Source organism: Martes martes (assembly GCF_963455335.1).
Source record: "Martes martes genome assembly, chromosome: 15".
In the NCBI taxonomy this organism is placed as follows: domain Eukaryota; kingdom Metazoa; phylum Chordata; class Mammalia; order Carnivora; family Mustelidae; genus Martes; species Martes martes.
Window position 1 is genome coordinate 3,451,111 of NC_137903.1, and position 26,519 is coordinate 3,477,629.

Genomic DNA, 26,519 nt, shown 5'->3' on the forward strand with positions numbered 1-26,519 from the left:
GACCAGAGAGAAATGTAGCTGCAAACAGCCTGTGTGACCCACAGTTGATTCTGAAGGTTGAAATGTGTTCCAGTGAGGGAAGGACAAGACGCCCACCTACTGGAGTATTTGCTCTTCTGTAGGAAACACTACAAGCCCTTCTTTACCCAGCAAAGCAAGCATGAAAATAGAAACTAAAGAAAAATCATTGTCATTTGCAGAGCATATGATTGTATATAAGAAAATAAAAAGCAAAACACTGGGAGTAATAAGAGAACGTAGGAACTTATTTAGATAAAAAGTTAGCATGTAGATAAAAATTGTAAGGATTTCAAGAGAATAAGAATCTTTTTTTTTTTTTTTTTTTTTTTGAGATGGTATAATTTCTACCTAGAAACTAGTGGAGTAAAAAGCAAACAATGAGACCCGCCATAAAAATGTAACAAGTATTTTTTTAAGAAAAGATTTTACTTACATACTTATCTGAGAGAGAGTGTGTGCAAGCAGGGAGAGGGGAAAGGCAGGCAGGGGGACGAGCGAACTCTGCACTGAGCAGGGAGCCTGGTCGCAGGGCTCAGTCCCAGGACTGATCGTGAGCTCAGCCAAAACCAAGAGTTGGACGCTTACCTGCTGAGCTGCCCAGATGCCCAAAAGCGTAGCAAGTTCTTTAGGCACAAAATAAATATTAAAAAATGTCTGTCCATAAACATCAAGTGCTGTTAAAAACAACAACAACAACAATATATTTTATTGTAGAAAGCATAAAAAATATAAAATATACAGAAGAAATTAAAAACACTTGTAATTATACCACTAAGATATTAACTAAAAAATAGAACTAAAGGTTTTTTTGTGTATATTTATGCATGCATGTATGCATATGTATATAAATTTTCATTTTGAAATAAATGTCTTACATTGAAAAAAATCAACAGCACTTTTTTATGCAAGAAACAAGAACAAGTAAGATAAAATTAGATATCATTTATAATAGCAACAAATCTATAAAATAGCTAAGAATTAGCTAAAGAAAGAATATACAAGACTTCTACAGTGAAGTTATAAAAAACTATTAAAGATGATAAAAATATTTCTAATTAACTGGAGTAGTATGGATGTAGTTATAAAAAATTATAATTCTCTTTGAATTATTCTGTAACTTCAGTAAATTCCTAATTAAGATTCCAGCTGGATTTTTAGAGGTACATAGTAAGCTTATTTTTTATATTTTATAGAAGAATAAATGACTACAAATATCTAAGTCATTTTTGAAAGAATAGAGCAAAGACTTGTCGACAAAGGAATAAAGTCATAAATGCAAAACACAACACTACAAACTTAGTAGCATAGAACAAAGCAGAATATTTTTATAATCCACTGGTGGGGAATTATTTCAAGAACTAAGTTCCCAGAGTGGAAACTGCAGAGCCTTGGAGAGAAATAGCCTATGGTGGTTGTGCCCCCACCCTCCATACACACACACTCTGCCCCACCTGCCGGGGCCTGGAGCTAAGTCAGATCCTGCCAGGCAAGGGTCCTGGGCTCTCCACCCTTAGGGAGCAGGAATGCGCATGTCCAGGAGGAGCGGGGCCAACACAGACGGTTCCACTGTTTTGGACATTGTCGCTTTGGTACCACAAAATGTATAAAGTGGATGGACTTCTTGGGAAAATAAATAAATAAATAAATAAATAAATAATAAAACCTGTTGAATTTTATTTTGCAAAACTAAGGCTTTCTGATCAACCAAATATAAACTGGGTACAGTTTAATTCACAATGATAAAATTATATAAAAATAAGAAAATAATAAGCTGAATAAAAATTAATGGTGGAAAATTGAGAGAAGTATTTGGAATTCTAAAAATAAAACATGTATATACCCAGATCACTATGGGGAGGTCTTTAGAACAGTGGTCAGTGAGATGTGTTAGTAAATGAAGCACACAGAGTAATACCTTTTACGGGAATTGAAGCTGTATACATCAAACCACCCATTTTCTAAGAACACGTTGAAACAGAAGGACAGTGCATCCGTACGGGAGAACGTGGGGAGCAGAAGGAAATGGGGCAGAACACGAGGCAGTTTACAGAGGACCAAGAGGACTTGCTCAGACCAAGTGATGACCAGGGGCCACGGCTGGAGGAGAAGGGTTAGTTCAAGCCCCTGCACTTGAGTCTACACAGAAAACACAGCAGGGGAAAACCAAGGTTGGAAATGTTTTCAAATTAAGTTCTACAGAATAAAGAGACAGAATTGGAATAATGGATTGCACCAGGGATTAAACACTAAGGAAAAAAAAATATATATATAATATTGTATAAAATATTTCCATTTCTAAGCAAAGAATCAAAATACGTCCAACATCCAAACCCTCTGATTGAAAACGTCAGGATTTTTGTGACCACCAGAGGCTACAGGGTGGGATAAACTTCTGTATTTTACCTCTGGGTGGCAGTGGAGATTAGAACAAAGCCTCTGTGTCCTCGTTCCTAAGGTATTAGAAGCCCCCCAAATCAAGGGGTTTGCAAACCCATGCTTAAGGTCACAGTGACTTGTTAGCTGGTCACTGACATTACTTAGAAAATCATGCATGCAAGACTGAGTCCATCAATAACAACACAGAGACTGAATCCAAGGGACTACCTGGCTGGTGAAGAAAGATGAGGCCAAGAATGGGATAAATGTTAACAAGCGTCCCAATGCTCTAAACACTGGCAGTATGTGGGCTGTAAATCATGAGAGGGCTCTGAGGTGGCTGAGACAGGGTCTAGAAGGGTCTGGAAAGATGCAGACCGGCAAATCATTTGGGAAAAGTACAGCTCTTCCTGGTCCTCAGGCCACAAAGAAATTCCTCCCATCAGTTCTTAGAAGGAAGAAGCTACGTGGCGCTAGGAACAACGTTGTCGGGAAAAGCTGGCTCCAACAGTTGCACGAGTTTCCTAGGTCTGCTTCAGTCTCTTAAATGAAGCAAGGTGATCCCGTCAGCCAGCATGTAAGAGAAAGTGCCCAGCACAGCAGGATCTGGCCGGGTATGCCTCGCTCCCACGCTGTGGCGAGCTCAAGGGTTGATTGGACACTCTCTGCAGGAATGAGCATGTTGTCTCTGTTGAACCGAGGCTGTGATTTTTGGGCAGCAGTGATGTTTACACTATATACTCTAACATACACCTCATGTACCACCGTTTTACATTATCTCTTAAATGCAGAGCAGTAGCCCGTAATCAGCTGAGCCATGGGTGGGGTTGGCAACTGGACATTTCTCACGGCGTTTAGAGATCTACTCAAAGACTGTCTCTTGAATCCTAGATTTGCTCCCAGGAGGCTGACGGCATACGGGAGTACCGAGATTCTTCTGGAGGTGAAATTTTGGGGCTACTCTAAGACAGAGGCACTGGCTGGCCTAATCATGACTCCTTCCATTCCCAGGGCACAAGCAATACTACTTCAGCAAGAATGCCAGGTGTGACTTTAGGCAGGAACAAGTACGAGACCTAATTTGGGTATGACGTCTCCTGAGAAAAGCACCCATGGTCTTTGAGCTTTGAGCGGTATGATTACCCGTTACCTTATTCGAGCGAAACGCTCACCAACTGTATACCCATGTGCCTACGTGGGCAGATGGATCGTCAAATGGGGCTCCGCGGCGGAGACCGCTGGTTGTCTCCGGAATCCATTTTCCGCTTCTTCTAGAGTATGTCAAGTCCCATTTATGAGCTGGGCGGATCAAGGCTGCCTCCTTGTGCCCCTGCGAGCTGCTGTGTCTGTGAGCCCGCGGTCTGGCCGTGAACGTACCACTTCAGTGATGCGGAACTGAATTGGGGGAGATGGGTGTGCCCGGCCTCCTCCTTTCTCATGATCGCCGGCGGGGCGCTGGGTTTGAAGGAAGGACCTCCAGCAACCTCCTCAGAGGACGGGGTGACCTTCAGAATGAGGACCAAGCATGGTAAAGACCATAGTAGGACAAAACAAAGCAAAACAAAACGCAACCCCCCCCCCAAAAAAAAAACCCAAAACAAAAGAGGAAGCTAGCCGCCAAGTCCCTGATAACAACAGAAGGCCACAGCCCTGAACCGCCCTCTCTGGTCTTTTCAGGAGAGAGAGAGAAATGCGTTATCTTTTTAAAGAGTGCTCATTTGAATCTTTAATAAAATAAAAGTCAAATGTGTACTTTCAAAAATATCCTTTAAATGGATATCCTTAGCCGTAGCTTGGCATGATATTTTAGTAAAATTAATACCATAAGCAGAATGACATTAGAATCCCAGTTCAATGGACTTGATTCCTTGTACACGTCAAAAGATTAAGGGATTTTTTTTTTTTTAAAGAAAATGAACGGATGATGTCAGTAGGAAGATGGTCATTGATGCAAGCCAATTGCCATTTTTAAATTTCAGCCCTAAATTTAGGGTATAAAGTCAGTCTTTGCTTCGCATGGGAGCGTGGGACTGTACAGATTGATCGTGTAAGCCTCACTCTTTCAAAAATGTCTGGCTTCTGTCTGGGAAAAAAAAAATAGTACCGTCCATATATAATTGCACACAGAAGTGGAAGGGCCAAGGGGTGAGGCGGTGCGGTCGTTCCAGATTTCCGCCCGGGCGGTGGCAGGCCTTTGCATGCATGGAGCAGGAGACAAGCGGGAGAGGTGATAGAGGAGGAGCGGGGCGCTCCGATGAAGGCTAACGAGAGAACAGTGTGGACACAAGATGGGAAAGCGAGATGAGACCCAGGAAAGGGAGAGAGAAAAGGCCACTGTACATGGAAATGAAGGCGCACACAGGCCAGGTCAGACGGTGCTAAAGCTGAAGCTGGGTTAGAGAACATCGGCTTCTCTCCTCAGACGCGCCCTTGCGTTCGGCAGGGGTCCCTGTGGGGTCGATCCTGCCCTCAGTGCTGAGGACGGGGGCCGGTGGAGGACCGAGAACAGAGGCAGGGCTGCCGCTGGGAGCCAGGAAGGGGAGAATAACCCGAAGGCGTGTTCAAGAGGAAATGAAAGGGTCCCAGTAAAATCCGTGTGGTTGTGGGAGGCAGCGAGATGTCTCAAATGGGGAAGTGGGCAGAGCCTGAGGTTTGGCAGGGAGGGGACGCCAGCGCAGGGGTGATGAGACCATGTGAGCTGAGCTCCCAGTGGGAGCTGAGGAGAGCTCTCTCCGAGGGGCCAGCATTCCCCATGGAGGTGAACCTGGGGGACAGGCGGGGACGAGGACTTCTGGGCACCGCTGAGGCAGGCAGAGGAGCCTGGGGAAAGCTGGTGCCTGAGGCCGAGTGCTGGCCACCCTCGGACGGCCAAGACCTTCACCTCTGGCTGCATTCTGATGGCAGATGGCCCCCACCCATCTCAGACCATCCTTTTGGGACGGCGTGTACCCACAGGCACTCTCACCCCCTCCCTTGCCCACATCGCTATGAGACGGACACACTCAGGAGGAGTTCAGAGTGTTTCTTTCGCAAGTAACTGAACTATTTTAAGCACAAGCCTGATATGAGCAAGTTTACATTTATGGGGCGCCGAGGCAGCGTGCCCAGTACACGTGAAGACGGTGGGGGCTGCCCGGGGTCACGCCCCAGGAGATGGGAATGAGGTCAGAGGGGAAGAGGCACGTGACGGAGCTGGGAGCAGGCGGGGGACGGCTCCCAGGACTGCAGGTTTCCAGCTTCTGTTTGGGTGACTGGCTGGACACTGCCCCGTTCTGGGCTGAGCGGTACCTGCTCTCCTCATTCCCCTGCGGCCGAATTTCCCCACATACTTCTCCTTTCCGTCATCAATCCGTAGTCTTTCCTGGGGCAATCCCACGGAATGCATCACGCGTGCGTCCAGGAGAGAAACGGGGTGCAAAGCAAGTCCCCACGCCTTCTTCCCATGATCGCAGGGTCATCCCGGTCTCCTCCAGCCTGTGTACTCTGGTAGCTTAGCCTGGCCTAATCCCACAGTCACCTTCCCCAGGTTCTTGAGACTAAAGGGCAAGATGCCTTGATTTCCAGGGAATTCTCTCTTCCTGGCCCGCAGACAGCCACCTACTTGGTATCTCCTGCCATGACCTTTCCCTGGTGCCAGGGGACAGGGACAGAGGCAGAGAGAAGGAGAGGCCGAGAGAAGGCTGTTTCTTCTCGTGAGACCCCTGGTAGTGTCTTGTGTAACCACAGTTACTTCTTAGTGGTCCCATCTTCAGACAGAACCATACTGGGGGAGGGTTAGGCCTTCAATATACGAATTTTGTTGTTGGGGGGGCACAAATGACCAGTTTACAACAAGACCGCTTCCTTTGGGGTTCACTGCCCGCAGAACCACTCGGGTCGCCCACATCACGGGAATTCACTGGAGGCTTTATCAGAAGCGAAGCTGACAATCTGAGGGACGGTCTTGTGCTCTGTATCTCTGCCTTGTTTGGTTCTGAGCTCAGGAGGGGGAAGAATGCTCGTTACCTGGGTCTACAGGCTCTATGATACTAACCAGTACGGACGGTTGGGTTGCAGTCATAAGTAAGCCTGAGGATCTCAGCGGCTTGCTTTCTGACACCGGCACAGAGCACACGGCCTCTGTCTTGGGGCCGTCATCCCAGGCGGCGGCTGTCCGAGCTCTGCAGACCAGGTGCTCCGAGGCCAGCAGGTGGTCTATGTCTGCAGCACCACACACCCCGCTGGCCGGACCTCCATGGCCCTAAGCCCCCCGGGGAGGGAGCAGGAGGGCTGTGTGTTTCCTACGAGGGAACATGATAACCAGACAGCATCCTGCGGGCTGTGGCTTCCTAACACCAGAGATTGCCACTGACAAGAAGGTCTGGGGGACGATGGGATCTGGGGGCCGTGCAGGATCTGGGTGGGGCTGAAATCGTGGTTGGTGGTTCTTGGAGGAGTTCGTGGCACACAGAAATCGCCCCGTATCTGTGGTCGTAATAGAAAGAGCTCACTGACGGCGACTTCCAGCCTCACTACTGATGCTGCCAAATGTGGAAGAGAAATGGCTGCAAATGGGATTTCAGTAAGTGCCCGGTGAGTTCTGGAAGTTATTAAACGGAGCTGTAATAAGGTGTGGCTTGGGTCTTTAAAAGACGGGCACACATTAACCAGTTAGAACCATTGACAAATCCCCTGGCACTTCTCAGTGTATCTTTGAACACTCACAAACGCCACTCCACTTTGACAATGTGTTTTGGTTGGGTCGCAGTCCTTACTGTCCGTGAGAGCATTCACAACCTCTCCTTGCACGGGTCGCCTTGAAAAGCTGCACCTCTGACCCCCCAGTCCCTCGCCGGACACATTGTCCACCACATCCTCAGGCTGGCAAGCTCAGCCCCCTCCCAAGACTTCAAATTATGGACACTCCAGCAGCCAGGAGGTCAAAAGGCCTCCCTGGAGAACGTCATTCCTGCGTCTGGAACGGTAGACCCTGAAATGGCAATTACCACGATGTACTTCATTCCTTGGTTTAAACACACCCGTCCATCTCGGTGCGTTCACTTGCCTCCTAAGACACTTGGTACCCGGCATGTGCCGGGGGACTTTCTAGTGAGTGAATATATGATCTGAACTCAAGAGGAGGGCATCTGCTTTATATTTTTGATGGTCTTATGCTCTGGGGTGGCTGCGCTTTCCTCTCTAAGGACAGTGGAGAACCGGCTATGGCTTAGACGCGTGCCTGGGCAGATGGCAGAACCTGAGAACCCCGGTCCTCCATTTCAAAGGAGCCAGCGAGCCTCAGGGAAGGACACAGGTGGAGGGAAAGAGGGGGCGTGAAGATACTGAAAAGGGGAAGAGGAGGACAGAGTGTCCCGACAGGAGGCAGGAAGGACACTGAGGCAGAGCTGGTGGACAAACCGGAACTCCGATCTCTTAGGACAAGCAGGGCTCGGCGACAGGGCGCGGTTCCTGTGTTTTGTTGTAGTGAGATGTGGGTCTCCGAGAGGTACAGAGACCTTCCAGCGTCACACACAACTTCGAGGAGGGAATCAGGCAGGGGGGAGGCTGAGGACGAGGGGAGCAGCTGGAAGCCAGGCTGGAGGACAGCTTTGGTCTGAGCTGGAGGGGAAATGAGAGCCAGAGTAGGAGGCTGGAGGTTGAAGGAGCGGCGGATCGTCTTTTGTTTCAATTAGCAGTTGGTGGGGGGCACGGCTTGTTGGTGGAAAAAGGAAGTCAGAGCAGAAACACCGAGGGGCAGGGCTGCTGAGAACAGAGGGAGCTGAGAGTCGCCTGCAAGTGACATGCCCTCTCTGGAGCTCGTCCTGCTGTCCGCTCTTCTCCTGGCGGGTGGCGGCGCGGAAGGTAAGAGCTCTGCCCGCGGCTCAGTCCCTGATCCGGGCGGGGTGTGCTCGCCTCTCCCGAGGCAGGTCACGGTTCTCAGGTCACCAGAGGGTTCCTGTCACCAGGTAAGGCTAACTCTCTGGAAGGACGTGGTGAGTACGGGGCACCGGGTGAGGGAAATGCCGTCACTAGCCCAGTCGTAACGCGTCTCCCTCCCTCCCTCCTTCTCCCATTTCCCCTCTCTCTCCCTCTTTCTCTCTCCCTCGCTCGCTCCTTCTCCCTCGGTCTCTGACTCTCTCTCCTTCTCTCTCCCACCTCCCCTGCCGCTCTTTCTCCCCTCCCTCTCTCTTTCTGCCCTTCTCTTCTTGCCCCCTTCTCTCTCTGTCTCTCGCTCTCTCCCCACCCCCACCTCTCTCGTAACTGGTTCACTTTCCATCTTCTCCTTCCTGGTTGCCTCCTTCTCCCCCTTAAACTACCTGACCCTCTACCCTTCTCTCCCCTCAGCCACCCAGGAGCACATCTTGTTCAGTGTCATCCAGATCTCATCCTTTGCCAACCAGTCCTGGGCACAACATCGGGGCTCAGGTTGGCTGGGTGACATGCAGAGTCATGGCTGGGACAGCGAGCCTGGCACCATCATTTTCCTGCACACCTGGTCTAAGGGCAACTTCAGCGATGAGGAGCTGATCGATTTGGAGCTGCTGTTCCGTGTCTACTTCATTGGATTCACTCGGGAGACGCAAGAATATGCCGGTCAATTGCACTTTGGATGTAAGTTCAATCCAGTCCATTAAGGAAAGCCCTCAGAAAGTTCCTCTATTTCTGGGCAACATCCTCATGTCCTTCTGGACCACTGTTCTGTATTCCTGTCCTTCCATAAACATCTCCACGCATACACTTCTTGGGAGTCATTGCAGATGTTGACTCCTCGAGGTTTCCTGGATTCTTGCTTCTTCTGACTCCTTTTTTTCTTGTGTATTTTCATCTTTCCCCAGTGGTCACCCTTCTGTGGTAAAACACAGAGACACACAGTTGTCCTCCTGCCTTAAACGGTGGTCTGTTCCTCCATTCAGTATCTTCCAAGGTCTATGTCCACAACCCAACCCCCATTATGTCCCATGTCATGGGCCCCGGAGAGTTGTACCTGTGGCTCCTTCACATGGGCTCCTGCCCCAACCCTCACCCTCTGACCTGCAGCTCACCTAGCATTTCCCTGACTTCTTCGAGTCAAATTCTTAATTCTTGGCATGTATCCTTTACAGCCCCTTCCCCATCCCACCAGTTCTCTTCCTTATTCCTGATCAAACACATCCTTGGCTTATGCCCACACCCCTATAAATTCTTCTTGCTCTACTTTTTAATAAAGTTCTTATACTGTTTCTCTCATTTCCCCCCCACAAATCTGTTTCTCCTTCTTCCTTCTTCCTAGATCCTATTGAAGTACAGGTGAGAGCTGGCTGTGAGCTACATCCTAATGACACTACGGAAAGCTTCTTACAGGCAGCTTATGATGGATCGCATTTCCTGAGTTTCCAAGACATGTCATGGGTGCCAGCTCCAGAGGGTGATAGCAGAGCCCAGAGTGTCTGTGACCTCCTGAACCAGTATGAAGGCATCAGGGAAACAGCACACAGGCTCCTCACGCACACCTGTCCCCGATTTGCCTTGGGTCTCTTCGATGCAGCGAAGGCAGATTACAAGAGGCAAGGTTTGTACAACCCTTTCCTCAAAGACTTTTCCATACAAGAGTTGCCCCTTTCTACCATCCCTTTCAAAGTTGGAACAAGGAAGAATTCAAGACAGATAGGGTTGCTGGGTACAAGTTTCCTAATCTTGTGCACACTGATGTGGCTAAAGACCCCTAAGCTGCATGTTAGAGACCCCATCTGAATACCTCTCATGCCTTCTCCAGTGAAGCCGGAGGCCTGGCTGTCCACTGGGCCCCATCCCGGTCCCGGCCGTCTGCTGCTGGTGTGTCAAGTCTCCGGCTTCCACCCGAAGCCCGTGTGGGTGATGTGGATGAGGGGTGAGCAGGAGCAGCGGGGCACCCAGCGAGGCGACGTCCTGCCCCATGCCGATGGGACGTGGTATCTCCGAGTGACCCTGGACGTGGCGGCTGAGGAGGAGGCTGGTCTGTCCTGCCGAGTGAGACACAGCAGTCTGGGAAACCAGGACATCGTCCTCCACTGGGGTGAGAAAGATGGGGTCCGTAGGTGTGCAAAGGTGGTTGTTGAGCCTAGAGGTTAGGGCAGAGGAAGGTTTCATGATGCCAGACGAGGTGGGAGCAGTATCAGGAAGGAAGGAATGAGAGTGACTTCAGGAGTGGAGGGACGGACCAATGGAGCACGAGGGGCACAGATGTGAGAGACTTAGGCAGAGATGAGCAGGTGTGAGGACACAGGGACAAGGCCGGTGGAAGACGACACTCACGCATATGATACCCAGCGCATATGTTGACATGGGGGGAAATCAGGGGGCAGTGGGTGGAGAATGACATTGGTGTGTCTCTCCAATACCCACAGGACAGCACCTTTCCGTGTACTTGATCCTGTTGGCCGTGACGGTGCCCCTAGTGCTTCTGGCAGCCCTTGTGTTGTGGTTTAGGAAGCGCTGGTGAGCCCTTTGTGTTCCCTCCTCTCCTCCCCGTGTCTGAGTGCACATTCCATCTTCACCTCTCTTGGTGTCCCCGACACTCCCCTCACCCTCACTTGCTGCCTCCAACGCACTCAGTGTCTCCCATTTCTCTTTCACAGCGCCTATCAAGACATCCCGTGAGCTGCCTCACCGTGCCTGCCCCAGGGGCCCAGGAGCCCAGGACCACAGAGTGGTGGTGCTGTTCTTTCCACCGTCCATTTCATTTTTTTCCTGTTTCTGCTTTACAGTCGCTTGTTCACACGAACGAGTTCAGTTCTGTGACTGTGTGGAATGTCTTCCTTGTCTTCTCCATCTGTTCATGGTCCTCCTCTTTGGAGGCCTGTTCTGGTTCCATCCTGCAAGGAGTTCCCTGACCCGTAGGTGGGAAGCCCTTCAACTCTGCTACAAGCGCACCTCACTTCTACGCAGCGTGCGGTGACTTGGGTCGTTCTTCCACGTCCAGGGTGCAGGCTCCCCTGGGACACGGTCATGACAAAGGTTCATTTCCTGTGTGTAGCACACGCTCCGTGAAAATCAAACCCAAACAAACCAAGTCCACGTTAGAGTCAGCGTCGTGCTGGTAGACTTTCTTCGTGATGTTCCTCCCTCATATGGCTGTAGTGTTTGAAGGGTTGACACGTCCCTTCTTGTTCCAGTGTTTCTTAGTTGGTCCAGAAACCCCACATTCCTTTGGCTCCTTCATTTTCTCCCTAACTCTTAAGGAAAAATGCAGGTTACAAACCTTTCCTGGCTTCTCCTTTGTCTGTGCAAAACTGCATGTCTGGCCAGGGATAAGCAGAAAACTGTGACCAGCTTTGCTCTCTCCTTGGTATGTGTGCAACGTTCCACACCTCCAGGAATATGCAAGAGCTTGAAGTCCACCATGGCCAACTCACTTCCCTCACGTCTGTGAAACTTCAGGGGCTCCAGTCTTTGTGTCAACTGGAATCGCGGTCGTAGGCAACAGTCGCGCTGACCTTTGATTCCTGCCACTGACTGCTATGTTTCCTACAAACTCCCTGGATTTGGGCCTCCTCTGTGAAGCTCCAAATTTGGTCTTCCCTTCTGGTGACAGCAAGACTGCAGGTCCTCAACCTCGGATCACTGCGCCAGGGGTGGGGGACCCGTTCTGGGCTGGGTCACCCTGTTGCTCATGAGGGTACGGCAGTTTCTGAATAAAGTACTTCTCAATCTGCTGCATGCTTTTGGCCATTTTGCAGAATTCTGAAATGGTTTATTCAGAATTTTATGTCCAGTATTATCACTGATCTTTAGGGAGAGAGTGTGCTGAGTCCCTTACCCAGCTATTTGGGGTGTCCTGCTCCCCATAGACACTTTGTAGCATTATAAATCAAACAAGAGTTTCAGTTCCTCCCCATTGAAAGCAAAACACAGCGATATGCAGAACCATTTATCAAGCTGGTGACAAACCACAAGTCAGGAACTACTTCAAGAGATTTTAAAACATAACAATTAACTTCTTTCCAGGGATATACCCCACGGTCAGAGGATAATACTTAAATTGTTTTCGATGACCGTATTACTCATGATAGTGTTGGTGTTGTCCTAAGCTCTCTTGCATGTATGGTCGAGCGGGATATAGGGTAGAGTGTGGGATGGGTGAATACGTAATTATATTGATCTACCAGCAACAAGGATTTTCTGTAGGGGGAGAAGAAGTTGTTGTGAGATAAATGAGTAAAACTCTGTGCTTCTAGATGCGAGTTGAAAGTATAAATATGAACTCATTACAGTATTCTCTTTTCCCCTCTATGTCAATCTTCTAATGTACAGATGTTAAAAAAGGACAAAACAGAAAGAGTTTTACATTGACCTAGTGGAGATCATCCATTCCATACAGCCATGTTCGCAAACTCTGTGGCCAGACACAAAGTCAGGGCAGGTCCTGGGGTGCCTGGGTGGCTCAGTGGGTTAAGCTTCTGCCTTTGGATCAGGTCATGATCTCAGGGTCCTGGGATCGAGCCCCGCATTGGGCTCTCTGCTCAGCAGGGAGCCTGCTTCCCCCTCTCTCCGCCTGCCTCTCTGCCTACTTGTGATCTCTGTCTGTCAAACAAATAAATAAAAATTAAAACAAACAAACAAAAACAAAGTCAGGGCTGGTCCTGCTCAGTCCTAACCTCAAGGCTGAGCCATCCCGCCCATTCATGTAGGATCAGAGCATTCAGTGAGCAAAGCCAGGCTTCTCGGACCTCTGCTTTCCCTGTCCCTTCTGAACCAAGAGGTGATAGAAGAGCCAGCAAAGGTCATGGCATTACCCAGAAGGAGATGGTAAGAGCAGCACTGGCGGCTTTCTTTATTCCTTGGTGCTCGGTGCCCACAGAATGAATTTAAGAGACCCCGTGCACAGATGTGATTGGGGCCAAGTGCGGCTATTTCGGTCTGAACCGTGAGGGTCACAGCAGACACAGAGTGGGTGAGTGGGAGGGAACGACCAGAGAGCGTGTCACAAATGTTACATCTTCAGAGAAATAAGGTAGGTCCTGCTGCTCCCAAACACCGTGAGGCAAGGAGTGGCTCAAGCAGGGTCTTTGCAAAAATAGAATCTGGGTGCTGAGGGCCCCTCCCATGAAAGCCAAGGGCCCTGGACAGAACGGTGTGGGGCCTTTTTGTAATCCCCCACGTTAAAATGATGGCTAAGTTCATTTTGGGGAAAAACAGAAACACTAACCCCTCCCTTCAAGCTTTAGTGGTCAGCAGAAATCTGGTCTCTGAAGAGTCACAGGACCCCCCCGCTCCAGGTTATTCACAGTAGTGGCCGCTGGATAAATGTGTTATCGTGGGAAATGCGAGAGCAACGATGTGCGTGGTGCTCCCCGTGGGCAGCTTACGGCAGGAGTGGTGCCCAGTGTCCCAGCCCCCACACGGGACAGTCAGGCACAGGACCCGGGGTGGGGGTGCTGGAGGCGGGTGGTTCCATGTTCCATGGAAAACGGCACGAAGGGAAGGCAAAAAGGTAAGGTGTCGGCACAGCATTGGGAAACATCCTCTCCAGACATTGTGCTAATACAACCTTAAGAGCCTGAGAGCCTGGAAGGATTGAGAAATTCTAAAGAAGTAAGCAAAAACAAGCCAAAAGAGAGGGTGGAAGGTGTCAAAGATGCGAGAGCTCCTTGTGGGTGTCGACGGGTCCTCTCTGTCCCCAAGGGCATCTTCCCACTTACATGGACTGGAAAGGCCTGTGTCAAGTGCAAGAGCATCTGGTGATCCTTCCTGGCACCGACACTCAGCAGCTCCTGGCGTCACAGATGTGTCACAAACGCAGAGATCCCTGGGCAGCCTGACAAGGTGGTTTTGGGGGTCCCACTGGGTTGTCAAGGAGTCTACAGCCATCTTGCAACCCATACCAGCGCCCAACCTGCCAACGTGAACTGAGAGCCCGTCTGGGCCTTGCTGACCCCATGATCCTCCTCGATAAGGACGTGGTCTCTGATATGTAAAGGAGGAATGAAGCGCCTTTGCTGAATTTCTGGAAAGGTGGCCTTCTGACAGCAGACTTTTCTGGACACAGTGGGGTCCAGCCCTTACACCTGCCACATCCCCTCAGGGTGACAGTCACTCATCACAATGGTCTTGCTGGTCTAGTTTCCACATGACGCTGATGGGTGACTGTGCCCCCAGATGCTGCCCTCTGTGCTCAGACTTGCCCTGGAGCCACTCACCCAGCCCCATGGCCACCAACTGCTCTCTGCAGCCTTGTTGAAGTCGGCTGGCCTCTCCATCTACCTGGGATTCTGCATAATATTTATTCTTTAAAAAAAGGTTCGCTGCTTAAAAAGCCCAGAAACCAAGACTAAGCTGGGTCTCTACTTTCCCATTACAAGGGACCAGAGAGCCGTGGGGAGATGACTGATTTCTAGTTTGGGGTAGGGAGCTTCTGATGAAGTTCTAGAACATAGGTGAGGTTCGGTGGGACGAAGTCTGGAGCCGATGGCTAAGAAATAATTCTGAAGACGTCTCTGGTGTAAAAAAGTGGTTTATTAATGATGAACATTTTTTCATGTGTCTGGTAGCCATTTGTATGTCTTCATTGGAGAAGTGTCTGTTCATATCTTCTGCCCATTTTTTAATATGATTATCTGTTTTGTGTGTGTTAAGTTTGTGGAGTTCTTTATAGATCCTGGATATCAACCTTTTATCTGTACTGTCATTTGCAAATATCTTCTCCCATTCCGTGGGTTGCCTCTTTGTTTTGATGACTGTTTCTTTTGCTGTGCAGAAGCTTTTTATCTTGATGAAGTCCCAGAAGTTCATCTTTGCCTTTGTTTCCTTCGCCTTTGGAGACATATCTTGAAAGAAGTTGCTGTGGCTGATATCAAAGAGGTTACTCCCTATGTTCTCCTCGAGGATTCTGATGGATTCCTGTCTCACGTTGAGGTCTTTTATCCATTTCGAGTTTATCTTTGTGTATCACTAGCCATCAGGGAGATTCAAATCAAAACCACATTGAGATACCACCTTACACCAGTTAGAATGGCCAAAATTAGCAAGACAGGAAACAACGTGTGTTGGAGAGGATGTGGAGAAAGGGGAACCCTCTTACACTGTTGGTGAGAATGCAAACTGGTGCAGCCACTTTGGAGAACAGTGTGGAGATTCCTCAGGAAATTAAAAATAGATCTTCCCTATGACCCTGCAATTGCACTGTTGGGTATTTACCCCAAAGATACAGATGTAGTGAAAAGAAGGGCCATCTGTACCCCAATGTTTATAGCAGCAATGGCCACGGTCGCCAAACTGTGGAAAGAACCAAGATGCCCTTCAACGGATGAATGGATAAGGAAGATGTGGTCCATATACACTATGGAGTATTATGCCTCCATCAGAAAGGACGAATACCCAACTTTTGTAGCAACATGGACAGGACTGGAAGAGATTATGCTGAGTGAAATAAGTCAAACAGAGAAAGTCAAGTATCATATGGTTTCACTTATTGGTGGAGCATAACAAATAATATAGAGGACAATGGTAGATGGAGAGGAGAAGGGAGTTGAGGGAAATTGGAAGGGGAGGTGAACCATGAGAGACTATGGACTCTGAAAAACAACCTGAGGGTTTTGAAGGGGCGGGGTGGGAGGGTGGGGGAACCAGGTGGTGGGTATTAGGGAGGGCACAGATTGCATGGAGCACTGGGTGTGGTGAAAAAACAATGAATACTGTTACGCTGAAAATAAATAAAAAATTGGAAAAAAAAAGTATATGTACTATATATATACTATAATTCTAAAGTAATATATACCTATCAAAGTATATATACCTATAATCCTAAAGTAAAATAAAACTTCTATGCTTGAGATTAAAAAAAAAAAAAAGTGGTTTATTAAAGCATGGGGACAGGACCCGTGGGCAGGAAGAGATGCTGCCCCGGGGATGTGAGGGGTGGTCTATTATATACTTGTAAATTGGGAGGGGGTTAAGGATGGTGTAAGTCTCTAAGGAATTTTGGAAGTAAGGTTTCTAGGACCTTGAGGGGCTAGCTATTGTTTGGGAAAAAGGTTATTTATTATCAGTAATAAAATCTCGTGAGATCCTTTAGATGTCTATCAGTGGGTCATATGTTTGGGAATGATTGTCGACACTATCTTGGAGGTTTAGAGATCAAGTGTCCTAAAAGAATTGTTAAAGTAGACATACAGGATCCTGGTTGGGGCTAGGGGTAGGCCAGGCTAGGATTGCCCTTTGCCCTTAGCAAAGCCTTAAGGTAGGGGTAGCTGAGTCCCTAGAGGAGAGTCACTCTGCCTGTTTTAAGGGCTTATCAGTAGGTGAGGAAATTTAATAATTTTTCTTCTGCCTGTTTCCCTCATCACTTCTACTGGAGTCCGGAACAGCTCTGCTGCCCCACAAACAGATGGAGAGCTCAGCGAGGAAGGGGTGTTGTGAATTCAGAAGCAGGCTGACTTAGAAAGGATCCCTTATGCTCCACAAGTAAGCAAAACCATATGATAATTGACTTTCTCTGTTTGGCTAATTTCACTCAGCATAATCTCCTCCAGTCCCGTCCATGAAGGACATTAGGAGAAGGAAAGAAAAGTGAATTGGGGGAAATCAGAGAGGGAGAGGAACCATGAGAAACTGTGGACTCTGAGAAAAAAACGGAGGATTTTGGAGGGGAGGGCGTGGGGGGATGGGTGAGCCGGGTTGTGGGTATTAAGAAGGGCATGTATTGCATGGAGCTCTGGCTGTGGTGCATAAACAATGAATTTTGGAACACTAAAAAAAAAAAAAAAATTAAATTAAGATATTAAAAAATAAAAATAAGGGGCACCTGGGTGGCTCAGTGGGTTAAAGCCTCTGCCTTCGGCTCAGGTCATGGTCGCAGGGTCCTGGGATCGAGCCCCGCCTTGGGCTCTCTGCTCAGCGGGGAGCCTGCTTCCCCCTCTCTCCCTGCCTGCCTCTCTGCCTGCTTGTGATCTTCTCTGTCAAATAAATAAATAAATAAATAAAATATTTTTTAAAAATTAAAAAAATAAAAATAGCTGATAACATTATATCAGGGCATATCAGGGGGAAAAAAAAAAAAAAGGAAAGGATCCCAAATCAAGATAGGACAATTAGAGCCTCAGGAGAAACAATGGCTAAGATAGAGTCAAGCATTTCAAATACCCGACATTCCTGCACTTGCAGCAGGAAAAGTAATTCATTGGTCACCCGGGAAGCGAAACAAACAGTTCGTTCTCTTGAAGACTGACAAATAAACGGAAAAGATCAAACATTTATTCTGTCTTTGGCTAGCTCAGCATAACGAGACAGTTATTTAGGAGAATATATCCTTTTAGAAATACTTTAACTAATAAAGAAGGTGGAATACCTTTGTGTGTCCCCTGGAGAAATACCAGATGTAGGCCAGGTGGTGTCAAGGTGTGTTCAGGTGTACCTGGGAGCTCCTGAACCCCGCCCAGAGACTCCATGAATTCAAGACCATTTTTATGACAATACCACAATGATGTTTCAGTGTGTATTGTTCTCCAGAGACTATAGGCATGTCATATGGCATAGACGGTATTTGGAAGCAGTTATGAAAATATAGCTGCCTTCTATCAAGTCAAATATTAAAGAGAATGGCAACTACAAAGCTGCTATTATCACTATATTTTTTAAAATACACATTCAGTTTATTTTCATTTTAAGTGATTAAATAAACACATATTTTATTTTATTTTATTATTTTTTTAAGATTTTATTTATTTATTTGACAGAGAGAGAGAGATCACAAGTAGGCAGAGAGGCAGGCGGGGTGGGGGGGGTGGGAAGCAGGCTCCCTGCTGAACAGAGAACCTGATTCGGGGCCCGATCCCAGGACCCTGAGACTCTTTGGGCCGATTCCACATTAAAACCTGTTAAACCCCTAGGGCCTGCCGGGGCCTACTTAACCATAGTGACTCCATGTTGCCTAGGTAGCCATTCTGCTGTTTAATAAATGCCTCAGCAGTTACTGATATCGGTTCCGGGTAACGGTTGCTAAAACAAGGCCAGAAAGGTGGAAACACTCAATCAGCCAAAGCCACATACATAGAGGTCTGCGGTTGTGCCCTATAAAACTAGCCTGTAAGACCGAGGGGTTGTCGCTCTCTTTGGAGGCGGCCCTGGCCGGTCAATCTGACTTCTAATGCTTGGCATAGAATAAGGCTTTGCATAACTTTCACTTTGTCTCAGTCTTGTTCCTTTGATAACGGACCCAACAAGACCATGACCTGAGACGAAGGCCCAGGCTTAACCCACAGAGCCACCCAAATGCCCCAGTAAATATACAAGTAATTTAAAAATGTATTCGTTTTTCCTTCTAATACAGTAACTCTGTAAAATTCCAACCCTCTCATGTGGTCAGGGGAACGTAAAGTGATTCAGCTGCTGAGGAAAATGGTTTGGCAGTTCCTCAAAAAGTTAACCAAGAATCAACCATTTGACCCAGACTTTTCACCTCTAGGTATAACCCCATAACAACAGAAAGTAGATGTTCAGACAAATGTGGGTACGCAGCACTACTCACTGTTGTGAAGGAAGAAACAGCCCAAATATCCATCAGTGGATAAAGGGCGAGACAAAATGTGGTAGATACATACAACAGAACGTCATTCAGTCATAAAAAGGGAAAGATACAATGATGCAGTGTGGATGAACCCAGAAACACAATTCTCTGTGAAGGAAACCAGACCTGACAGTGCTCGTGTTGTGTGATTCCATTTATATGAAAGGTTCAGAATAGGTAAGTCCAGGGACATAAGGACAATTATCAGTTAATAGGAGATTGGCATGCGGGAGGGATGGAGGTTGCTGATGCATAATGGATGTGGGATATTCTCTTGGGGAGATAGAAGTGTTTTGGAAGTTGTTAGAGCTCGTGGTTGCACACCATTGGAATGTGCTAGATGCCACCGGATGGAACACTTTAAACAATTTTATATTGTGTTTCACCTCAATAAGAAACCAAATAAACAATTAGAGAGTCACACTGTGATGTGATATTCACACTATGGTATGAAACTCCGGACTCTAAGTACAAGACGTTCCATTTTGAAAAGAATGGAAGGAAACATGGAAAATCTTTGGAGACGAAAAATGGCCTACAAAGTCATAACAAATAGAATACTAGACGTTTCCTCTTCAACAGTAGATTCAAGAAGATAATAAGCTAGAATTTGGCACTTGAATTTGAAATTCGGACATACCCAGACCCGTACGTGCTGTCAGGATTGTGTGGACCTCACCGCATGCATTCCGCATGGACAGACGACAGCAGAAAGCAAGCAACCCCCGCAGGAACAATGTCACATGAACAAAGAAGAAGTCGAAACCCAAAAACATGCAATTTGGTTGGACCCACCAAGAAGGTAAAAAACAGTGGGTTTTCCGCTCGGTCTGTCTCAGAAATTTGAACCTCTCTGTGTCTCAGTACTGGGGAGTTGGGTCACTGTCACGGGAGTCACCCCCTTGTAAATCAAATTGAAGGTTCTTTCTGACTCTTAAGCATCTGCGGGCCTTGGGCTAAATTAAGCCAATCGTTCCCTGAGCTTACAAGGGAGTCTGTGAACTGATTTCCAAGTCTGGGATCGGGCAGGATGGGGGATGAGAATTTGGATGGTGAAGAGGTGGCGCAGAGCTGCTGCAGATGCAAACAGTAGGTGTTCCATTAATACTTGCTGGATAAACGGATGAGTGCATAATGAATAAGTAGGTCAAGACACGTGTTGTTTCTGGATCTGTTGTTAACTTTTATTCTTTGGTTAAAATCACAGAACTTGAAAGAAAGCAATACAACGGGCTGCTCCTTGGCTCGCTTTCCTCTGGCCAGTTTAGGGCCCTCAGGTGCTGTGACCCAGGCTCAGGCGCAGGACGCGCACAGCAGGGGCTGGGGGCAGCTGCCTGCGCTTTGGGGGAGGGGCACCTGCTGGCCCCTAGTCTGCAGAAATCTCATGTTTGGCTCCAAGATGTTTATCTTCTTTGCTTTTGGGGGTAGAATTTGAGGGTTATTTGCTATAATTCTATTGTGGGGATCTTGGGGGACTCAGAGGTAAGTTTTCACCTATTAATCCTGTTCTCTCTCCTTTTCACCAGCAAAGGCAGGACCCCGTCATCTGAGCTTCCTGACTGGAGTACACAGGGTGTCCAGAGATCCATGTCCCCTCAGGCTTTTGGGAGCCATGGGCCATTTGGGGAGGAGAAGTTATAGCCCGCGTGTGGAGAAGCTGTGTCACAACCAAGCTCTGTGTGTACCTCTTGCAGGAACACCTGAGGTCTGGTTTGCATGGAGCAGGGGTGGTGGTGGTGAGAGGGGCAGCATGCAGTGGGGAGGAGGGAGGGGTGGCAGAAGCACCTGTCAGGTGCCTGGCCCTGAAATGAGGCTGGAATTCTCAGGCTCCCCTTGAGTGTGCACCAGGATGCCGAGGGCAGGCGTTCATGGTGATGCACCGGCATCCTCTCCCAGCCCAGCTGCCCTGCCTCCCTGTGCTGCCACGTGGCCCTCAGGGGAGGATCTGTCCTTCGGGAGAATCAGTCTGCTCACTGTGCTCACACACCACTAAGTTTTAACAAATGTGCATGCCAGTGAACCAACAGCACACCCAACAGAGTCTTGGGTGCTCTACTGAGACTCAAGGCTCACAGAGAAAAGAAAAACCACAATGTCGACGGCAAGGAACATTAAGTCTCTGCTGTTGTTGGCCGTGACCCAAAGAGCGAATGAGCTTATAAGAGGAATTGGATTCCCGGAATATTGCCCTGCTCACATACGTTGCGATCAGTCTTGGATAAAGGCCACTCTTAATATCGTGGGCCATTTATTTCCAGGCATAGAGATCGTTACAATCCTCATTTTGCATTTTTTATCTACGTAAATGGATCACCTTGGTGAAGGCCCCTATGCTTGAGTATTACTACCACCTTCTGCTAGATGATATGTAGATCTATGCAAATTTGTCATTTCTTCCTGATTGGAGAAAATCCAAGGATTCTCTTTACAACTAACATTGATTAGGGACCTAATAGTCCACTTAGCGATGCTCTATATATTGTTACAACGTGCCAAGGGCATTCTCAGAGAAGACGGGATGGCATCTTAGGACAAACGCCTCTAAACTTTTGGTGAAAAGTGACAAGCTCCTTGGTCACCTAGTGATCTTTCATTTGGTGTCAGAAAGGCCAAAATGCAGATCGAGGTTGGAGAGAGGCTCTATTGCTTGTGAACCTTCTAGAGAAATCTATCTTCGACTCCCTAGGTTCTCCGGGCCTCGAGAAGATTTGTTACTCCAAGCTCCAAAGCTAGAGAGCTACTGAAAAGAAGACCATATGCCAGTAGAAAATGTCACTTTCACCCTCACAAATGGCTGTGGTATAAGATCAATTTTGTTGCATTGTACACGGCAGTGTTGATCATATTTGATTCGGAGTTTGGATCTGTAGCACGGCAGCCCGGGGGGTGTCTGCAACACCTTGCCTTCTCGTGAGTGACGGTCAACATACACTCTCCCACCATGAGAACGTGGACGAGGGGGATGAGGCAGGGGATACATGGGCAACAAGGACAACAGGGACACTGAGAACACGGGGACTGGCGGCGACAGAGGGCAGTGCGGAGAGACCGGGAGAAGTCCGAGCGGGGGATGGATAAACCTAAAGCTTCCTTCCAGGTCAGAGCGAGCTCCAGGAGCTGCCGACATGACCCTCTTCTTTAGCGTGGACATGACTGGGCCGGCGACGTGACCCGTCCGTGTCACGGCGGCTCTTCCAAGATAGTAAGTGTGAAGGGACTGAAGCTGGGAAAGCAGCTGAAAGCAGGGGAAATAAAAAAGTCAGTGTTACAGTCGGGCTGGAGTGGAAACGAGAGGCGAGTGGGAGGCCCGGGGCTGTTGGAGGTGCAGCTCTCCTCCCCTGGCTGGCGTGCGTATAACACCCTTCGCGCCAAGTCCGAATCTCAGACCTGGAGATCTGCCAGCTGAAGAGGAAGTCCCTGCCGAGCTCGGAGCGGAGCTGCTGAAGCCCGAGACCAGCCGCGGCTCCGAGAGTCTCCGGGGGATGCTGCTCCTGCCGCTGGTGCTGCCCGTGGTTCTCTGCCCGGGCCGTGGCGCCGAGGAAGGTGGGCAACAGGCCACACCAGCACCGGGACGGGGTCCCAATAAAGCCCCAGAGGGTCAGGCTTCGCCAGCACCGCCCGCCACCTCCAGACCGGGGGAGGGGGCCTGAGGCCCCGGGGACGAACGTCTCGGACTCTGTTGCTCTTCAGACCCTGGGCCCCTTTCTCTGGATCTTCCCATCACCCTCTTGTCGTTCCCGCTTCTCCCTTTGTCCTCACGGTGCTCACCCTTGCCTCCCCACAGCCTTTCCGGGGCCCACTTCTTACCAGGCCATCCAGATCTCGTCCTTCACCAACAGCAGCTGGGCCCAGACCCAGGGCTCGGGCTGGGTGGGCGACGTGCAGATTCACTGCTGGGACAGCGCCGCGGACAGGGCGGTCTTCCTGAAGTCCTGGTCCAAGGGGAACTTCAGTGATGAGGAGGTGGCGGAGCTAGAGGAGCTCATCCGGGTCTACCTCAGCGGGTTCGTCCTGGAAGTGCAGGACCACGCCTCCGAGTTCCAGATGCAGTGTGAGTCCAGTCCTCGGACGCGGGGGGCTCTCACAGACTTTCCTCTCCCCTGCTTCAGGTTACAACTCCCTCTGATCCGCCCCCCCCCCCCGACACACACACTTCCTGCCTCACCCAGCTGCACGCACACACTTCTCTGGAGAAGTTGCACCCCTGACCCCACAGCCCCACGGAGCGTTCCAGGCTGATCCTGACCCCACAGCCCCACAGAGCATTCCAGGCTGATCCTGACCCCACAGCCCCACGGAGCATTCCAGGCTGGTCCTGCTGCCCACCCTCTGCTCTGCCAGGTGAAGGTGCCCCTTTGTCACAGCTCCGGGTTGGCTCCTGGGTAACTTGCTTCTCTCAAACCCCAAGCAAGAAGCCCCACTTGTCTTCCCCAATGCCTGAGCGACCTCGTCCTGCAATCCTCCTCTTGGAGCCTCCTGCCTGGCCCTCTTTCCAGTGCTCTCCTCCTACTACCCCGGATGGCTGGCCCCCAGCCTCCACACTCAGCCCCCCTCTCCCCTCTGACCTCATACGTCATCTCACACCCTTCTCTACCACTAGTGACCTGCGCATGAGCCTCTCCCTGGTTCTCAGCTTCCTGAAAGCTCTCGGATTGCTGTGACGAGGTTTGGGCTCATCATGTCACGCCTCAGACCTTTTGCATCACCCAAATCCCAAATCCCAGGTTCTTCCGTCATCTCTTTCTTCTTTGCTTCTTGGTAACTGTCCACTTTCCTTGTGCCCAGACCCCTTTGAGATCCAGGGCATAGCCGGCTGTCAGCTGCACCCCGGCGGGGGCACCGAGAGCTTCCTGCGGGGGGCTCTGGGAGGACTGGACTTCGTGAGCCTCAAGAATTACTCCTGTGCGCCCGCCCCAGAGGGCGGCAGCAGGGCACAGCGCATCTGTGAGCTCGTTAGTCAGTACAAAGGCATCCGGGACATCGGGGAGAAGCTCCTCTTTGAAACATGCCCTCGGTATCTCCTGGGCGTCCTTGACGCGGGGAAAGCAGAACTACAGAGAAAAGGTTGGTCCCATCCCCAGGCTTCTCCCTTTCACTTCCCACCACTTCCCTTAAATTGAAGTGGAGGTACCTAGGAAGAGAGGGACTTAATCAATAATCTGGTTTCCAAAGGAGGAGAAGGGGTCACTGCCCAGACTTGTGAATTTCCAAATCCCTGTCCTCTAGAGTAGAGTCATAATCTGATACTCTCCCTGCTCCTTTCTGCCTCAGTGAAGCCCGAGGCCTGGCTGTCCTCTGGCCCCCGTCCCGGTCCCGGCCGTCTGCTGCTGGTGTGTCACGTCTCCGGTTTCTACCCAAAGCCTGTGTGGGTGATGTGGATGAGGGGTGAGCAGAAGCAGCAGGGGACCCAGCAAGGAGACGTCCTGCCCCATGCTGATGGGACGTGGTATCTCCGAGTGACCCTGGATGTGGCAGCCCAGGAGGCAGCCGGTCTGTCCTGCCGAGTGAGACATAGCAGTCTGGGAGGCCAGGACATGGTCCTCTACTGGGGTAAGAAAGAGCTGGGGCCCAGCTGGGCCTGTGGGAGATGGTCCTCAAGCATAGAAGGAGACACTGGCCACAGGTGGGTTGACCCATGAGAGGGGGCTGGGGTGGGACAAGGGGAAGGATAGAGGAAAGGGAGAAGGATGGAGGGTTGGAGGGGGAGAGGGAGGGAGTAAAGGGGGGGAGGAGGGAGAGGGGAGGAGGGCTAGAGTAGGAGTAGAGGGACAGAGGGGGCATACATCAAGAGTAGGTGACCATCAGGTAGGAAAAGGAAGGCCAGAAAATTCAGAGAATGGGTTTTGTAGTGGCATCCTGTGTCCTTCCCCAATTTCCAGGAAACCCCATCTCCATTGGCTTGATATCGTTGGCAATAATAGTGTTCCTCTTGATCCTTTTGATTGGTCTTTCCTGTGGGTTTTTGAGACGCTGGTGAGTTTTTGTTTTTCATCTTTTTCGTCTGCCTGTCTGCTCTTTCAACCATTGCATCAATTCACAACACCTCAGCCTCAGTCTTTCCACCAGACTCTCCCCTTTCTTCCCAATCTCATCTTCCTTACATAAATCTATCATTTAAATTGTGGTAAACCTACCCTCATAAAACATAAAACCTACCATCTTCACCATCTTCAAATACACAGCTTAGATGTATGAAGTAAACTCACATTTTTGTGCAACCGATTTCTGGAGCTCTTTTCATCTTGAAAAACTAAAAGTCTATACACATTGAACAACGCCTCCACAGTCCCTGCTCCCCAGGCCCTGGTACCCACCATTCTATGCTCTGTCTCTAGGAATTTGATGACTCTGGAGACCTCATATAATTGCAACCTTTAGGAGTTGTCTTTTTGTGACTGGCTTATTTCTCTCAGCACAAGGTCCCTGTGGTTCATCCATGTTGTCCCACATGTCACATTCCTTTCTTCTCAAGGCCGAGTAATGACATTCCTTTGCACCAACACAACACACTGTTTATCATTCATCTGTCAATGGAGGCCTGGGTTAATTCCATGTTTTGGCTCTTTGTGAAAAATGTCACTGTGAACATGGGACCACAAGTGTCTATTCTGCAGAGACAGTTTTTGCTTGTGTTCTTCACAGGTCATATCAGAGTATCTCATGAACCCTTGCCATGACTCCTCTTCCATCTGGAAGAAGCACCCAGGAGCCTCGAAGCTCAAGCCATCAGCCTCGTATTTCATCAAAGAATCCTGCTATTTGATCACATCGAGTTCCCATAGGATGCAAGATAAATCTCTACTTACAACTAGCAGAAAAGAAATAGAAAACCGTCAATGTATTATGAGATGGTATCAATAGTATGGTCGCCCTGATCGACATGTGAGATGTGGAAAAGAATGTGTCTTAGAATAAACGGAATATGGTATACAACTTGAGGGTGCTGTCCCTTTGGTTTTCTATTTTAAAGCTTTTTTTGTTCCGCTTCTGCTGAAATGTCCTTTGTCGAAGTAAGCGAGCGATAGCCATGCTGCAATGGTTCCATTTGCAGAACCGCCAAGCATGCTTGCCACAACGTCTCTGTCTTTGCCTCGATGACTTTCTAACCCTCGAGGCACAGCGGAGATGCTTCTTCCTCCAGGAAGCCTTCCTTGGTGCTACAGTGGAAGTGTGGCATCACGCAGAGATCTACTTCACTCTGTACCCATGGTGTTGAGCTACTTGTGACTTTCTTCTCCCTTCACTTGTGAGCTCCTTGAGAGAAGAGCTTGCCCCAGGTAGATCTCTGGCAAGATCTCTTCTGAGCATGAGCATTTGCTCATTGAAAATGGTCTGAGTTGATATAATTGCCGCGTTGATGGGCTTTTTCCCCCAAAGTTTATAGCTTTTCTTCTCCCCAACCCCTTAGTTGATATTCTCAATTTCCTTCTAAGATATTTCTCAATTACAAAGAAATAGCATGTTCTACTCTTTTCTGCCCTGAAGCCTTCTAGAGAAAATCTCTTGTGTCCTCGCTGTGACCGAAGTACACCTGCCAAGCTTCTTCTGGGCAGGACCCTGAGCCTCACGTTTCCAGTGAGAAAGAGAAGCAGGATGGAGGAGGGCCGGTAACACAGCAGGGGGT

At 49.1% G+C, this 26,519-nt stretch overlaps 2 protein-coding genes across 4 annotated transcripts; both read left to right on the forward strand.

Annotated features, from left to right (window-relative positions):
* The first annotated feature begins 7,857 nt into the window (after nucleotides 1–7,857).
* LOC308356343 (T-cell surface glycoprotein CD1c-like) lies at nucleotides 7,858–12,920 on the forward strand. Of its 2 annotated transcripts, XM_080825244.1 has the most exons (6): nucleotides 7,858–8,238; nucleotides 8,722–8,988; nucleotides 9,647–9,925; nucleotides 10,130–10,408; nucleotides 10,740–10,830; nucleotides 10,971–12,920. In XM_080825244.1, exons 1-6 carry the CDS (start codon nucleotides 8,178–8,180, stop codon nucleotides 10,990–10,992), a joined length of 999 nt encoding a protein of 332 aa, XP_080681370.1. In that variant the 5' UTR covers nucleotides 7,858–8,177; the 3' UTR covers nucleotides 10,993–12,920. The 2 variants fall into 2 exon arrangements, with proteins under 2 accessions (XP_080681370.1, XP_080681369.1); XM_080825243.1 differs by lacking the exon at nucleotides 10,740–10,830 and having other exon boundaries at nucleotides 8,148–8,238; nucleotides 10,971–12,065.
* A 9,208-nt stretch (nucleotides 12,921–22,128) lies between these two features.
* On the forward strand, nucleotides 22,129–25,832 carry LOC308356342 (T-cell surface glycoprotein CD1b-like). 2 transcript variants are annotated; one of them, XM_080825242.1, is made up of 6 exons: nucleotides 22,129–22,438; nucleotides 22,680–22,946; nucleotides 23,681–23,959; nucleotides 24,167–24,445; nucleotides 24,775–24,868; nucleotides 25,538–25,832. In XM_080825242.1, exons 1-6 carry the CDS (start codon nucleotides 22,378–22,380, stop codon nucleotides 25,557–25,559), a joined length of 1,002 nt encoding a protein of 333 aa, XP_080681368.1. In that variant the 5' UTR covers nucleotides 22,129–22,377; the 3' UTR covers nucleotides 25,560–25,832. The 2 variants fall into 2 exon arrangements, with proteins under 2 accessions (XP_080681368.1, XP_080681367.1); XM_080825241.1 differs by having other exon boundaries at nucleotides 22,285–22,438; nucleotides 24,167–24,518.
* Nucleotides 25,833–26,519: the final 687 nt, after the last annotated feature.